This window comes from Tiliqua scincoides, chromosome 3, assembly GCF_035046505.1.
Source record: "Tiliqua scincoides isolate rTilSci1 chromosome 3, rTilSci1.hap2, whole genome shotgun sequence".
In the NCBI taxonomy this organism is placed as follows: domain Eukaryota; kingdom Metazoa; phylum Chordata; class Lepidosauria; order Squamata; family Scincidae; genus Tiliqua; species Tiliqua scincoides.
This window is the reverse complement of record NC_089823.1, coordinates 1929309-1942558: the sequence shown is the minus strand read 5'-3', so window position 1 is coordinate 1942558 and position 13250 is coordinate 1929309. Positions and strand designations below refer to the sequence as shown.

General features: G+C 62.8%; 1 protein-coding gene across 2 annotated transcripts; it reads left to right on the top strand.

Moving 5' to 3' along the window:
• Positions 1-2423: 2423 nt before the first annotated feature.
• On the top strand, positions 2424-12962 carry PHOX2A (paired like homeobox 2A). 2 transcript variants are annotated; one of them, XM_066622198.1, is made up of 4 exons: positions 2424-2640; positions 9536-9723; positions 10005-10013; positions 12507-12962. In XM_066622198.1, the coding sequence occupies exons 1-4, from the start codon at positions 2424-2426 to the stop codon at positions 12960-12962; spliced, it is 870 nt and encodes a 289-aa protein (XP_066478295.1). The 2 variants fall into 2 exon arrangements, with proteins under 2 accessions (XP_066478295.1, XP_066478296.1); XM_066622199.1 differs by lacking the exon at positions 10005-10013 and having other exon boundaries at positions 12522-12962.
• The last annotated feature ends 288 nt before the right edge of the window (positions 12963-13250 follow it).

Sequence of the window (13250 nt, the reverse complement as noted above, 5' to 3'; positions counted from 1 at the left end):
TTCTCTGCCTGTCTCACCACGCTGGGACCGAGGCCACCCAAGGACACTGGGGGGGGGAGCCAGGAAGTGTTTCCTCGGACAGCACATCCTAACTGGGCACAGCGGAGCAGCGGGCTCTGGACAGAGGCCACCTGCCGCCTTTGGGCTCAGCATGCAGGGAAGCAGGCCTGCCTGTGCATCCCATCTGTGGGCCCTGCAGCCTGACCCAGCAGGATGTTCTTGTAGGCAGCGGCGACCCCCTCCGGCCGGCCCAGTCAGCTCTCACGGCGGGGTTCTTATCAGGTGAAGAAGCAGCCCTGCTCGTCCTCTCCAAGATGGAGCTTCGTCACCGCTCCAAGATGGGCCGGGGAGAAGAACACTCCGACTCAGGCTTGCGCTCTTCCTCCAGAACCACAGGCCTGTCTCTGGGGCGGGGCTTCATCATCTGCTGGGCATGGGGAGATGGAGGGGATCTTTGCAAGCCAGCCCAGCTGGTGTCTCCGAACAGAAGCTGCGAGACGAGCCCAACCCAGGCGGGGGTGTGTGTGTGTGTGTGTGTGTGTGTGATTTATTTTGGAGGCGCAAGTAAAGAGGGTCTCCATTTCCCAAAGGTGCTCCGAGGGCGTCGTGGAGGGGAGATGAAGTGTGAACCCGACACACACCCGTTTAAAAATCCCCCCCCGGACCTGTGTGGCATCCCGAGAAACAGCTTTGCATTCTGGGCCTCTGGGATTTAGCCCCTACTTGGGGTGTGCGTTGGGGGGGGGGGCGTTCAGGCAGGGAGAAGAGCCACGGGACGAAGCGATTTCTGACCCGGGAATGTCTTGAAACGGAGCTCGGCTTCTGATCCTGTTTCTTGTGGAACCCGCTGCTGGGGGAGGGATCCCAAGGCACAGGAGGTGAGCCCGGGGAAGTGGGCCAGGATGAAGGTCACAGTGAAGCTGCTTTCTCCCGAGTCCGACCACTGCCCTCTCATCTTGTGCGCTCCCGGAGGCACCTGGTGGGCCGCGCTGAGATCCGGAAGGCCGGGCGAGATGGGCCTGGGGCTGATCCCGCGGGCTCTTCTGGGGCTCTTGTCCACGCGGACTGGCCTGGAGAGCGGCCACGGAGCCTCCGATGCTGCCGAGCGCAACGCCGGCTCTCCCTCCCCGCTGCCCCCATCCTTCTCCCCGAGATGCTGCCAGAGTCGGAACCGGGCGCCCCTCTGCACGCGCCCCGACGGGGCCAACGCGGTGCAGGCCCTGCGCGCCGGCAGGCAGGCAGGCAGGAGAGAGTGCGGGGAGGGGCCTGCCTTGTCCCGGGGCTGGAAGAAGCCACTTGGGGCCGCGGGACCGGGGGGGGCGGCCTGCCGCACTAAGCGGCCCTCTCTCCGCCGCTGTCCGGCGAGACGGCGCGAAGACCCCCGTCGGGGGGCGAGGAGGAGCCGGCATAGGGGCGCCCCCTCCAGCCTGGGCCACGGACAAGGGGCTCCCCTTCGCGTTTCTGCTCCTCGCGACAAGTCTGGGCGGGGGCCTGGTTCGGTGACCCCCGCAGTGCAGCTGCGGAAGCTGCCCGGGACCAGTTCCTCTGCCACGGCTCCCTCGGAAGAAGGGGTCCTGGCCCGCAGGGCAGGGAGGGGCGCCAAAGGGCGCACAGCGGGCCCCTTCCCGGACACCGGCGCGGGGCGAAATCCCTGCCCGGCCACCGACGGCTACACCCCAGCGGCCCCCCGACCCTCCCTGCCCTGAAGCGCAGGAGCCCGGAAGGCTGGCGAGGGGCGAAACCGCGGGGCCGAAGTCGGAGCGCCCCACCTCGCCCCCGCGCCCTTTGCGGCCCTCCCAGAAGCACTCAGCTGGCGCCCCGGCTCAGGCCTGTCTACTCGGAAGTAACTCCGCCTGACTTCAGCAGGACCTGCTCCCCCGACCACAGCCCTGCCAGGCAGGCCAGGGACTCCCGCGCCTGTTCGCGCTTTCTGGGGGGCGCCGGCTGCGGGCCTGCTGCTGCTCGTGGGGGAGACGCGGTTTGACAAGGGCTGCGAGGACCGGGCAGCTGCGGGCCCTCCTCGCACGACCGCCCTGGGGGGAGGGGAGACGATCTTCGGATTTAGGGCTGCAGAGGGCCGGGGCGCCCCTCCGCCAAACACCTCCCCTCCCTTCCACTGCAGGTGCGGCGATGGGGCCGCTTCCGGCCGGCGCGCCCGAACGGGTTAACGGCTGGCCGAGGGGGGCGGGGCGGGCGGCCTCCCCCTCCCCTCCGCCCCGCCCCCAGACTCCGGCGAGATTGTCATGCAAAGGCTCCCGCGCCGGTCCCTCGCCTTCCCCGCGCGCTCCTATATCACCGCCCGCCCCGTCGGAGCGCCACAGCAGGCGCGGCAGCGGCGTGGACGGCGGAGGGCCAGCCAGCCAGCCAGCCAGCAGCCAGGCAGCCAGCCGGGCCGGGGGTCGGCCGGCCGGCCCGCGCCCAAGATGGACTACTCCTACCTGAACTCCTACGACTCGTGCATGGCGGCCATGGAGGCCTCGGCGGCGTACGCGGACTTCAGCCCCTGCAGCCAGGCGGGCTCCTTCCAGTACAGCCCCATCCGCGGGGGCTTCGGCGCCAGCCCCGCCTGCCCGCCCCTGGGCGCCGCCAGCTGCGCCCTGGGCGCCCTCCGCGACCACCAGCCCGCGCCCTACTCCACAGGTAGGCGGGCGGGCGGGCGGGCGGCGGGCCCTTCTCCGGGTGGGCCGTCGGGCCGGGGCTCAGATCCGCCGACCTCCGCCGGGCGCCGCCTGCCCGGCCCGCAGTGGAAGCGGGATGCTCTCGAGGCGCCTCCGGCAAGAGCAGAGCCCGCTTGGCGGCGGGGCCGCATTCCGGAGCAGGCGGCAGGCGGGCGGGACGGGGCGGGGCCGGGCGGGACTGGACTGGACGGGCGCGCGACTGGGGCTGGCCCTTCTCTGCCCCCCTCTCTCTGTCCCTGGCTTTGCTCCGCCGCCCGCGGGACCCTCGCCGCCCCCCTGGATTCCTCCCCCTTCGGAGGGGGAAGTGCAGCAGCCCCAGGTGGAACCCACCGGGCCCGGACAGAGCACCGACGCCCCGTCGAGCCCCAGGCTGGGCGCCCGCAGCTTCAGGGGGAATCGCGTTACGGCCCGAGGGCAGAGAGCGGCGTCGAGGGAGGTTTTGCAGAAGCCTGGCGTGGAGGGGCCGGGTGGATCTGGGCGAAAGGCGGGCTCTGGTGGCTTCCGACGGGGAGGGGTGGTCGAGCTCGGCGACGGGCGCGATCCAGCCCGTGTCCGTCCCGAGACCGATGCCCGCCTTTCCGCTGCCCGAAGCGGGACCGAATCGCCGCCGGAAACGAAAGCGGCCGGAGCGAGCCGCCCGCAGGCCCGGCGCACCGTGGGGCCGACGCGGACTCCTTCGCTGTTGAAGTTGAGCGGGCTTGCCTCCGCCTTGCCCAGCAGCAGCCTGCTGGCACCTGGAAGGCAGGCAGGCCGGCCGGCCGGCGACGCAGGATCGGGGCCGTTTTCCGAGGTGCCTGCCCGCTCCGCCTCTGGAGTGGCCCGCCCCGCCAGTGCCTGGACGGCCGCCTGCTGGAGGCTCCCCAGAACGTCTGCAGGAGCCTTCCCGGGACGGCGCGGAGATGTCACGCGCCTTTCAGAAGGCAGACCCGCTCGCCTCTCCGCCCTCCCCCCTGCCACTGCGCCGGTAGGAAGCCCCGTCTCTCCGCGCCGTCCGAAAGGCGCACGAACCGCGCCGTCGTGCAGGCCCGGCGCATAGGAACTGCGGTGCGCGTGGGGAGCAGGCGGGGCAGTCGCGCGCTGGCCGGCTTTGCTTCGATGCCCCCGACCCAGCAGGTGCGCTTTAGCCGCCCTGCACGCCCCTTTCGTGGGGAGCCAGAAGCATCTCGGGTCGGGGCAGCCGCCTTCGGGGGAACCTGCGAGGGTGGGCCAGTCAGGCGCGTGCTGGCGCCGCTGCTCCGGGAGTGGCCGGGGGTTCCGGCCCGCGCGAGCCGGGCTCGGAGTCAGGCCGCCTCGTCGTCCCAGTTGCCCTTCGAGGGGATCCCAAGGGAAGAAGAGCGGGCGGCCTCCGCTCGCGGCAGTCTCGCCCTCCCCCGAAGGCGCCGGGAAGAGGATTCGGACCCTGGGCTGCCTTCCAGTGTCTCCGAAAGGGCCGCCTCTCGCCCCATCGTCCAGCGGCGCAGGGACGTGGCTGTCGGGCGGGCAGGTGAGGCGGAGCCACGTGCTCCGCACTCTGCCGGCCTCTGGCTCTGTGCAGGGGTCGTGGCTGCTGGGACGCCTCCCGCGGGGCTCAGCCTGGCCCTGCCCGCAGCCGGGGCCCGGGCGTCTCCTGTCGGGACTGCCCTCTTTTCAGCCCCGTCCTGGAGCCGGCGGAACGTCCTCCTTGCCCCGGGCGGCGCGGGGCTGCCGGGAATTCAGAGGCGACGCGGGGAACAGTTTGGATTCAGCCACCAGGAACTGCGTCTGGCTGAGCCGGGAGTTCTTTGCTCTCCTGCCCTCTCGGTCTCGGCGGGGCGAAGGTCTCGCTGCCTCCGCGCTTTCGACGGGTCCGGCTGGGGCGGCGCCCCGCTTGGCCTGCCAGGCGTCGGGGAGGGCGGGAAGACGGGGCCCGCAGCATTTCGGGCTTCCGACGGGGGCACCTCGCCGGGGGCGCACTCTTTGAGGGGGACGCGCGGGGTCTGCGGGCGGTGCGGCTGCTTCCAGGCCCGACGTGCAGACACGCAGCGGCGACCAGGTGCGCGCCGTGGGCCGGGCCGGGCAGGCGGGCGGGTCTCCCTCCCCCGGTGACGAAGGCCCCTCCGGCAGTCCCGCGGCTGTCGCCCCCACCATGCCCGAGGCCCGCCAGCAGTCCCAGCCGCGTCCCGACGGAGCCTCGTCCTCCTCCCCGCCCGGGATGGCACGTCCTCCGTTCCAAACGGCGCAACGAGGAAGGACGCTGCGGGTTCCTCCGCCGCTTTCCGGGCGTCCTCGCGAGGAGCCGAGCCCGGACGGGGAAGCGCCTTGAGGCTGCGGTCCCAGACACACTTTCTGGAACTGAGTCCCATGGATTATAATGGGTCTTACTCGTGAGTAGAGTAGGCTCTTAACCCCCCCCCCCCCACGGGACTTCTCTCCCTTTTAAAGGGGAGGCTTCAGCGGCTGCGTTTTGTCTTCCAACGAATCCTGAGGCTTACTCGCGAGAAGGCCCACCGAGCTGCACGTGGGTCTCTTCCTCCTCCCGGCAGGCGCGGAACTGCAGCCCTCCCAGCCCGCCACCTTCGGGGGCTTTTCCTCCCCCGTTGGACCGGCTTTATTTTGAATCATTTTATTCACCATGAATATTATCTCTCAATTGTTCTTTATTAATTATTTTAGTAACCAGCAAAGTCCCCGGAAGAGAGAGGGAGGGAGGCGCGCCCGGAGGCTCCGGGGCTCTCGCTCAGCCGTCCAGCCCTGGGGGCGAAGAGGCCTCGCGGGCGGGGATCAGGCCCTGGCAGCCTGGGCGAGGCCTCTGCCCGTTTCGCCCTCGGCTGCAGCGAAGACCCGGCAGCGGGCGGGCGAGCCTCAGCTCTTGGAGCACGCTTTGGGCGGGCTGCTCCACAGACGCCCCTGCGTGGAAAGCAGCGGCCGGGCGCGCCTCCCTCGGACTGGCCGGGGCCCTGGCTGGCTGGCGCTCCCAATTCTGGATGTGGGGGGCGGCAAGAGAGGAGTTCCTACGCCCAACCAGGACAGCACGAGCAGAAAACGGCGGCGGGGTTCTGGGGGCAGGCAGGCTTTCCCGGGAGGAGGAGCCCTACTCCCGAGCAACGCTGCGCTTTGAGCTGCAGACCAGGATCCCCCAGCGGGATCTGTCTCTGCTGTCAACTTTCGCCAGGCGGCCTCAGGCTCAGCTGCATTATGGGCAGAAGTGTCGTCGTCCTCATCTCCATCGTATCCTCCTCCTCCTCCTCATCAATAAAATAATGATACTACACTGGAACCTTTGTAAAAAATGCAAGCTACCTGCAACCAGAATGGAAAATGAAGATGCTAAAATATTATGGGATTTCCGACTACAGACAGACAAACGCCTTTCACACGATACACCGGGCATGACCATAGTGGAGAAGAAAGAACGACGAGTCGAATTCATGGGTGCAGCAGTCCATCCCAGGGGACAGCAGAGTGCAAGAGAAAGAGAACGAGCTGGAAAGAGCAGCAAACTGCGAAGGTGGACAAGTGGAAATTGAGAGGCTGAGCTACAATTGGACCCAAGTGACCGACCCCAGTGGGGACTGGCGCCCTCCGAGCTATTCCAAAACCCCTTGAAGAGCACCTGAGCAGCATCGGGGCCACCGAAATGGCCATCCACCAACTACAAAAAGCAGCTTGACTGGGAACAGCTTACATCTTGTGACGATATTTATAACAGCAAAGGAGGACAGAAACCAGGCATCCCAGGTCCCTGGGAAGGACTCGGTGTCTGGACGGAGCAAACCAGTCAACGACATCTACCTGAGCGTGTGAAAATGTCCTACTAAACGGAGTCCTTCATATTAGCAGCCCAAGAACAGGCTATTCGGACAAGTGCAACAAAGGCCAGAATGGAAAAACCACCAAATGATGCAAAATGCAGATTGCGCAACGAAGTCGAAGAAACGGTTGAGCAGACACTCAGTTCCTGCGAGAAGATCGCAGACTGATTATAATTCTGGACACGATCCAGGGGCTCAGATGATCCACTGGAAATTACAGCATGAAACAGGTAATAATTGGTGGGAGAGGAAACCAGGAAAAGTGACAGAAAACGAGAAAGTCAAGATCTGGTGGGATTTTCGAATACAAACCAATAAAGTCTTGGCACATAATACAGCAGATATGACATTAATAGAAGCAATTTGTAATAGAGTTGTTGGCCACCTTCAGTCTCGAAAGACTCTGGTATCGCGCTCTGAAAGGTGGTTCTGGAACAGCGTCTAGTGTGGCTGAAAAGGCCGATTCGGGAGTGACAGTCCCTTCCACACCGGGAGCAAGTGCAGTCTGTCCCTGGTCTGTCTCCCTGGCTATGGGCCTTCCTTCTTTGCCTCTTTGCCTCAGACTGTTGGCAAAGTGTCTCTTCAAACTGGGAGAGGCCATGCTGCACAGCCTGCCTCCAAGCGGGCCGCTCAGAATATTGTAATTGTATCAGTATTGTAATAGAACCAATCTAGAAACAAGTGACCCTCATCGACGTAGCTATACCTGGCGAGAGTAGGACTGATGCCAAAGAATCAGTAAATATCAGGACTTAAAACTGGAAATCCGAAGTGCATTCTGGTGCACACCAGCAGTGGTGCAGTTCCCCAAACACTTGAACTGCATTGAAAACATCTGAACATTCCAATCCCAAAAGCTGCCCTGCCCTGCCCGGTCCGGCACACCTGCTCCGCCTCAGGCCACGTCCAGCCGCGGAAGGGCAGCTGCGATCCCAGCAGTCTCGAGAACGTGCAGGAGTCTCTGCCTCAGCAAAGCGACTGCGACGAGCCTCGCCACTGTCGGGCCGAGAGACGGATCTTCTCGCGGGCCCCGCTTCGGCCGGGCTTCGGCGCCGCGCGGACGTGAAGCGAGCCGGAGCGCCAGGGGCCTGCAGGTGCCTCGGAGAGCGCGCCCGTCGCGGCCTCGCCGTCCGGGGCTGCTCGGCGGGCTGGCGGCTCTCTTGGCCCGGCTGGGCGCGCGGAGAAGCCGCGTCCCGCTCGGCTGCGGGCGGAGGACCCCCGAGGAGTCTGCGGCGCGGCGCCTGCCCGGGAAGGGCGTCCCTCCGTCCGGGACTGCCTGCGGAGCGGCCCTGCGCGCCCCCGGCCGGCGCCCGCACCCTCCGGCTCCCTGCGGCGTCCTCTCGGGAGGTGCCACCTGCCCCCCCCGCCCCGCTCGCAAGAAGGGCCGCGCTCCGAGCCCCGCGCCCTCCGAAGCCGGCAGTCTCCGCACCGCCCCTTCTCGGACCGCGCCCGGCCTCTTCGCGGCTCCGCAGGCAGGGAAGGCCCGCGGGCGGCGAGGCCCTTCCGGAGCCCGTCCCGCGCCTTCCAGAGGCGGCTGCTGGACGCGGAGCGGGACGAGGCTTCTGCCCGCCTGGGCTGCGGCGGAGCGAGCGCCCCTTTAAGCGACGGTTCCTGCTGCTCCGCAGCGCCCGCCGGGCGCCCGAGCACCGCTGCCTCTCCCAGCGCCGGAGTCAGCCAACGGGCTTCGACAGGCGCCAGGCTCTGCCGCACAGCCGCGGACTCCGGTCCGCTTCTCTCCGGGTGCTGCGCCCCCCTGGATCGGGCCAGAGGCCCATCTAGTCCAGCTTCCCGTATCTCATGGCGGCCCACCACGTGCCCCAGGGAGCGCACCAGACAGTAAGAGACCTCATCCTGGTGCCCTCCCCTGCATCTGGCATAGCCCATTTCTAAATCAGGAGGTTGTGCATACGCATCATCCCGTAGTGGATTTTTCCTTCAGAAACATGTCCAATTCCCTTTTAAAGGCGTCCAGGCCAGACGCCAGCACCACATCCTGTGGCAAGGAGTTCCACAGACCGACCACACGCTGAGTAAAGAAATATTTGCTTCTGTCTGTCCTAACTCTCCCAACACTCAATTTTATTGGATGCCCCCTGGTTCTGGTATTATGTGAGAGTGTAAAGAGCATCTCCCTATCCACTCTGTCCATCCCCTGCATGATTTTGTATGTCTCAATCATGTCCCCCCTCAGGCGTCTCTTTTCTAGGCTGAAGAGGCCCAAATGCTGTAGCCTTTCCTCATAAGGATGGTGCCCCAGCCCAGTAATCATCTTAGGGCCCAATCCTTTCCAGTTTTCCAGTGCCGGTGTAGCCACGCCAATGGGGCATGCACTGCATCCTGAGGTGGGGAGGAAGTCACAAGGTATGGGAACGCGTGCTCCCTTACCTGTGGGCTGCATTGTGGCTACACCACAGCTGTGGATAGGACTGGGCTCTTAGTCGCTCAGGTGAACCCCTCAGTTCAACTGATCCACGAGGCCCACTGAGGCAGCCGCTTCCTGATCGATGGGGCGCTGCCCCACCCTCCCTTGCTTTTCCTTCCGGTCTGTGGACTGGAAAAGCAAAAGCAGGGATGAAGGGCAAGAGGCGGGAGGGGAAGGCTGCTGTCCTGAGCATACAAGATCTCCTGGCCCAGGGCCGGGGAGACTTCTTGGGGTCCTGGAGCTGTAACAATTGTGTCTGAGTGAGAAGGGCGGCAGGTGCAGCTGGTCATCCCACAGAAGACCAGCTGCACCTGCTGAAATCCTCTCTCCTGCACAATTGCTAAAGGCCCAGTCCCCAAAGTTGGAAGTTAACCCACCCCTGGGCTAGCCCAACACTCTCCTTCCCTTCCTCTCCAATCTGGGGAGCAGAGGGATCAGTGGTTGGGGCACCTCTTTGTGAGTGTGGCAGCATTTGACACACTGCCTCAGGCGCCAGGAGGTTTCGGACCAACCCAGCTGGTGGTGATGATGATGAGAGTGACGTGGCTCCCAAACCATCAGTGCTGGAAAGGGGCAGGGGGGGTAGAATGTGCCTAAATGCCCCCCTTGTAGCCACCTCCCCTGGCTAAGCCAAGCTCTCACCTCTCTTCTCACTCCCCATCCAGTTCCTTACAAGTTCTTCTCAGACCCATCCACCATCAATGAGAAAAGGAAGCAGCGCAGGATCCGGACCACCTTCACCAGCTCGCAGCTGAAGGAGCTGGAGAGAGTCTTTGCAGAGACCCACTACCCAGATATTTACACCCGAGAAGAGCTGGCCCTCAAGATAGACCTCACTGAAGCCAGAGTGCAGGTAAGCCATGGGGGGGGGGCATGCATGTGTGAAGCAGCCACACAGTCTGCTTTAAGGCCTTGCTGCTTGTGCTGAGTGGAGAGTGGGGGCCAGCTGGTGGTCCCTGTCCTCCATACGCCTTGTGGCTGCCGGCCACGGAAACCTCATCCTGGCTGCTTGCTTTGCTTGAGCGCAGAGATGCTTGCAGGTGCTGAGAACAGCCTCTCAATCGATGGCCGAGCAGCACCTGCTTTGCCTTCAGAAAGCCCCAGCCAGGCTCAGTTCCCTGGTCTTGCAAGCAGCAGGACTGGGAAGGATCCTGGAAAGTGCCTGCTGTTCCCTGCAGGCAACACAGAGCCAGGTGGAGCAGCATGGAACATAAGAACAGCCCCACTGGATCAGGCCACAGGCCCATCTAGTCCAGCCTCCTGTCTCACAGCGGCCCCACCAAATGCCCCAGGGAGCACACCAGATAACAAGAAGACCTGCAAGGCCTCCTGGGAATTGTAGTTTAAGAACATAAGAACAGCCCCACTGGATCAGGCCATAGGCCCATCTAGTCCAGCTTCCTGTATCTCACAGCGGCCCCACAAAATGCCCCAGGGAGCACACCAGATAACAAGAGACCTCATCCTGGTGCCCTCCCTTGCATGGAGTGTTTGGACCGCTGTGCTTGGGGTGATGGGAAGGTTTGGCGGAGGAGGTCTGCCCTGAGCTGGCTCATTCACACCTGCAGGCTGTCCTTGAGGCCATTGCGTGGGTGTTATTGGCCACAGCTGATAGCAAGCTTGCTTGCACAAGACAGGGGGGGCTTGAACCTCAACAGGCTGTTGGGGTGGGCAGGGGGCCCAGTCTGACAAGTCTTGCAGTTTACACCCTTGGGATTAGTATGTGCTCCTGAGGGCATGAACCCATCTCCAGTCTGTATCACTTCTGACTGTGGGTGGCTTGCAGCATGGAAAGTCCTGCACTGAAACCATAACAAATCCTTCCCCATGGAAAATGAGGCAATGCAGCAAGACCCACCCAGGGCTTCCCACCACTGGAGGCAGCTGCCTCCATCGAGGTGTTGCTTCTGATCACTCGCTATTTTCAAAAGAAAAACTGCTTCATTGATTACCAAAAATGTTTAGTCTTTAAAACGGTGCACGGGGCTGGGGTGCGTGATTGGAAATGAAACTGTTGAGGGGATGTCAGGGAGACTCCCAGGAGCAGTGGCATAGCTAGAGGGGGTGCAAAGTGCTAAGTTTTGTACAGAGCCTCACTGCAGCATGCAAGGCGCCCCTCCCCCTCCCCTTCGAAGCCATTGGGGAGAGCAAAAGGGAGGTGTTTGCTTTTTCTCTGGGTCTTCTCTAGCATTTGCCTCCATTTTACTCCCCCTGCCCAGAATGGCTCCAAAGGGGAGAGGGAGGGGCCCATTGCATGCTGTGGTGAGGCTCCCTGCAGAACTTAGCGCTTTGCACCCCCTCTAGCTATGCCACTGCCCCAGCCTCTCCCTGACACCTTCGCTCTGCTCTGTTTTGTGCACACAGATCCAGACTGCTGTTTTGGAAAAATAAAACACGTGCACCAGTGCATGTTTCGTGCTCTGAGTAGTCCATAAGTTGGCCCTGAACAGCAGCAAAAGACCAAAATAAATTCACAAATCAAAATGAAAATGTCACAAGAAACCAGGAACAAATCAGAGCACCAGCAAATGCAAAGCCTCAGAACAAATAATGACAGGCCTGCTGGAAAAAAGCATGCGCGTGCATGTGATTTTATAATCACGGGAAGGCTGGCAGATTCAGTGCGCAGCAAATGTCCCCGCCTGCCATCCCTGATGAGAAGATGGTCCTTCCAGAGGCCTTCGGGTGGGTGAACAGCTCTTTCTGATGGTGTTCTGGAAAGCGGCCCCAGAGTGCAGCTTTATCTCTGCTGCTGTGCCAGGTCTCTGCAGCCATTTTTGTGGTCTTCTGCCTTGATCCTGCTTTTAATTATGTGTTCTGTGGTAGCTTGGAGCTTCTTTGGAAAGAAAAGGGAGAGGCACGTTGTTGTTTAGAGAATACCTGGTGCCAATTCATTTCCAAGGGGTCTTTGTATTGGAGGAATCTTAAGACTGGTTTCCTCTTTAGGGGGGAAGCAGAGTAGCTTCAGCAGCAGACCCCCCCCCCCTTGCTGGGAATCAACCCCAGGAAGCCTCCCACACCCGGCTGACTGCTAATCAATAAAGACAAACAGCAATGGTTGGTTGAAGTTGCAAAAAGAAATCATTTACTCACGGTTCCATAGAAGTATGTTTACAGCATCTGATTGAGATAAGAGATACACTAACTTAAAGACAACAAGGCCCTAAGGCTGCCTTGTCCTGCATGCCATGCCATGTGGTCACCAGCAGGGCCCTGCTGCGTGCCATCCCGACGGATAAGTGGTCAGCGAAGAAAAGGGAGAGAAGAGAGCGTGCTCAGAGGAAAGGGGAAATATATAGAGGTCTGGGCCACACCCCCACATAGGTCGTCCAAAGGGGACGGGTAAAGTGCAGGGTCATTGGGCTCTGGCTTAACCCTTTCAGGACAGTATCCTTCCACCTCCGGAAGCAGATGGAGTTGTACCAACTCCAACACTTTGTTCCTTCAATTGAAGTTACCGTGAGAAGCTGCGTCTGAAGCGGCCGGCAGAGGCTGTTGCTGTCTCTGGAACGTGGGTCCACATCCATCAGTGCACGCCAGTCCCACTTCAGAAGCCTTGGTGGACGAGTGCTGTGACTGTTGGGGCCCTCTTCTCCTGCCTGGTGCTTGCCTCCTATCCTCATTCCCCTTCTCCCCCCTTCTCTGCCGCAGGTTTGGTTTCAGAACCGCCGGGCCAAGTTCCGCAAGCAGGAGCGAGCAGCCAACGCGAAAGGGCAGAGTGGCAGCGGCGGCGGCTCCGCGGCCAGCAAGAAGCCTGAGCCGCGCTCCTCCTCTGAGGACGACGAGTCCAAGGAGTCCAACTGCAGCCCGACCCCTGACAGCACCGCCTCCCTGCCCACGGCAGGCAGCCTGAACAGTCCTGGCGGCAGCCTGAGCCCCAGCCCGGGCACGGGGCCGGGCATGGGGGCCAGCCACACCCCCCAGGCCCTCAAGGCCCCCCTGTGGGCGGGCGTGAGCACCAGCAACGGGGCCACCAACACGGCCGACCTGCTGAAGGCCTGGCAGCCAGCCGAGGCCATGCCAGGACCTTTCTCGGGAGTCCTTTCTTCGTTCCACAGGAAGCCCAGCCCACTCAAGGCAAACCTCTTCTGAGGGGCTGGGACTGAGCACCACCACCTTTCCCAGATCTCCTGGTCATCCACCAACATGTCCTCCCTCCTCTGTAGCTGCTAGTTTTCATGTTTCGGGGGCCCTGGCCCTGAAGTCACAACACGACCGTCAGGGAGCAGCAGCTGTTGTCTCCTGAGTGTGTGTGTCATCCTAGCTAGGCAACTGACTGTGTCTGTGCGGAACTGAATCCTCTCCCTTTGCACCACCTGCTTAGAGGGACTGCATCAAGGAGTGGGACCAGTCGCTGTGCCTCAGATTCCTGGTTCTGCG

What these genes read in the sequence shown, in the direction of transcription:
- PHOX2A (XM_066622198.1), top strand. Translation starts at nt 2,424, where the DNA reads ATGGACTACTCCTACCTGAACTCCTACGACTCGTGCATGGCGGCCATG. An exon ending in GCCCGCGCCCTACTCCACAG is followed by an intron (nt 2,641 to 9,535) that starts GTAGGCGGGCGG and finishes CTCCCCATCCAG; the next exon opens with TTCCTTACAAGTTCTTCTCA.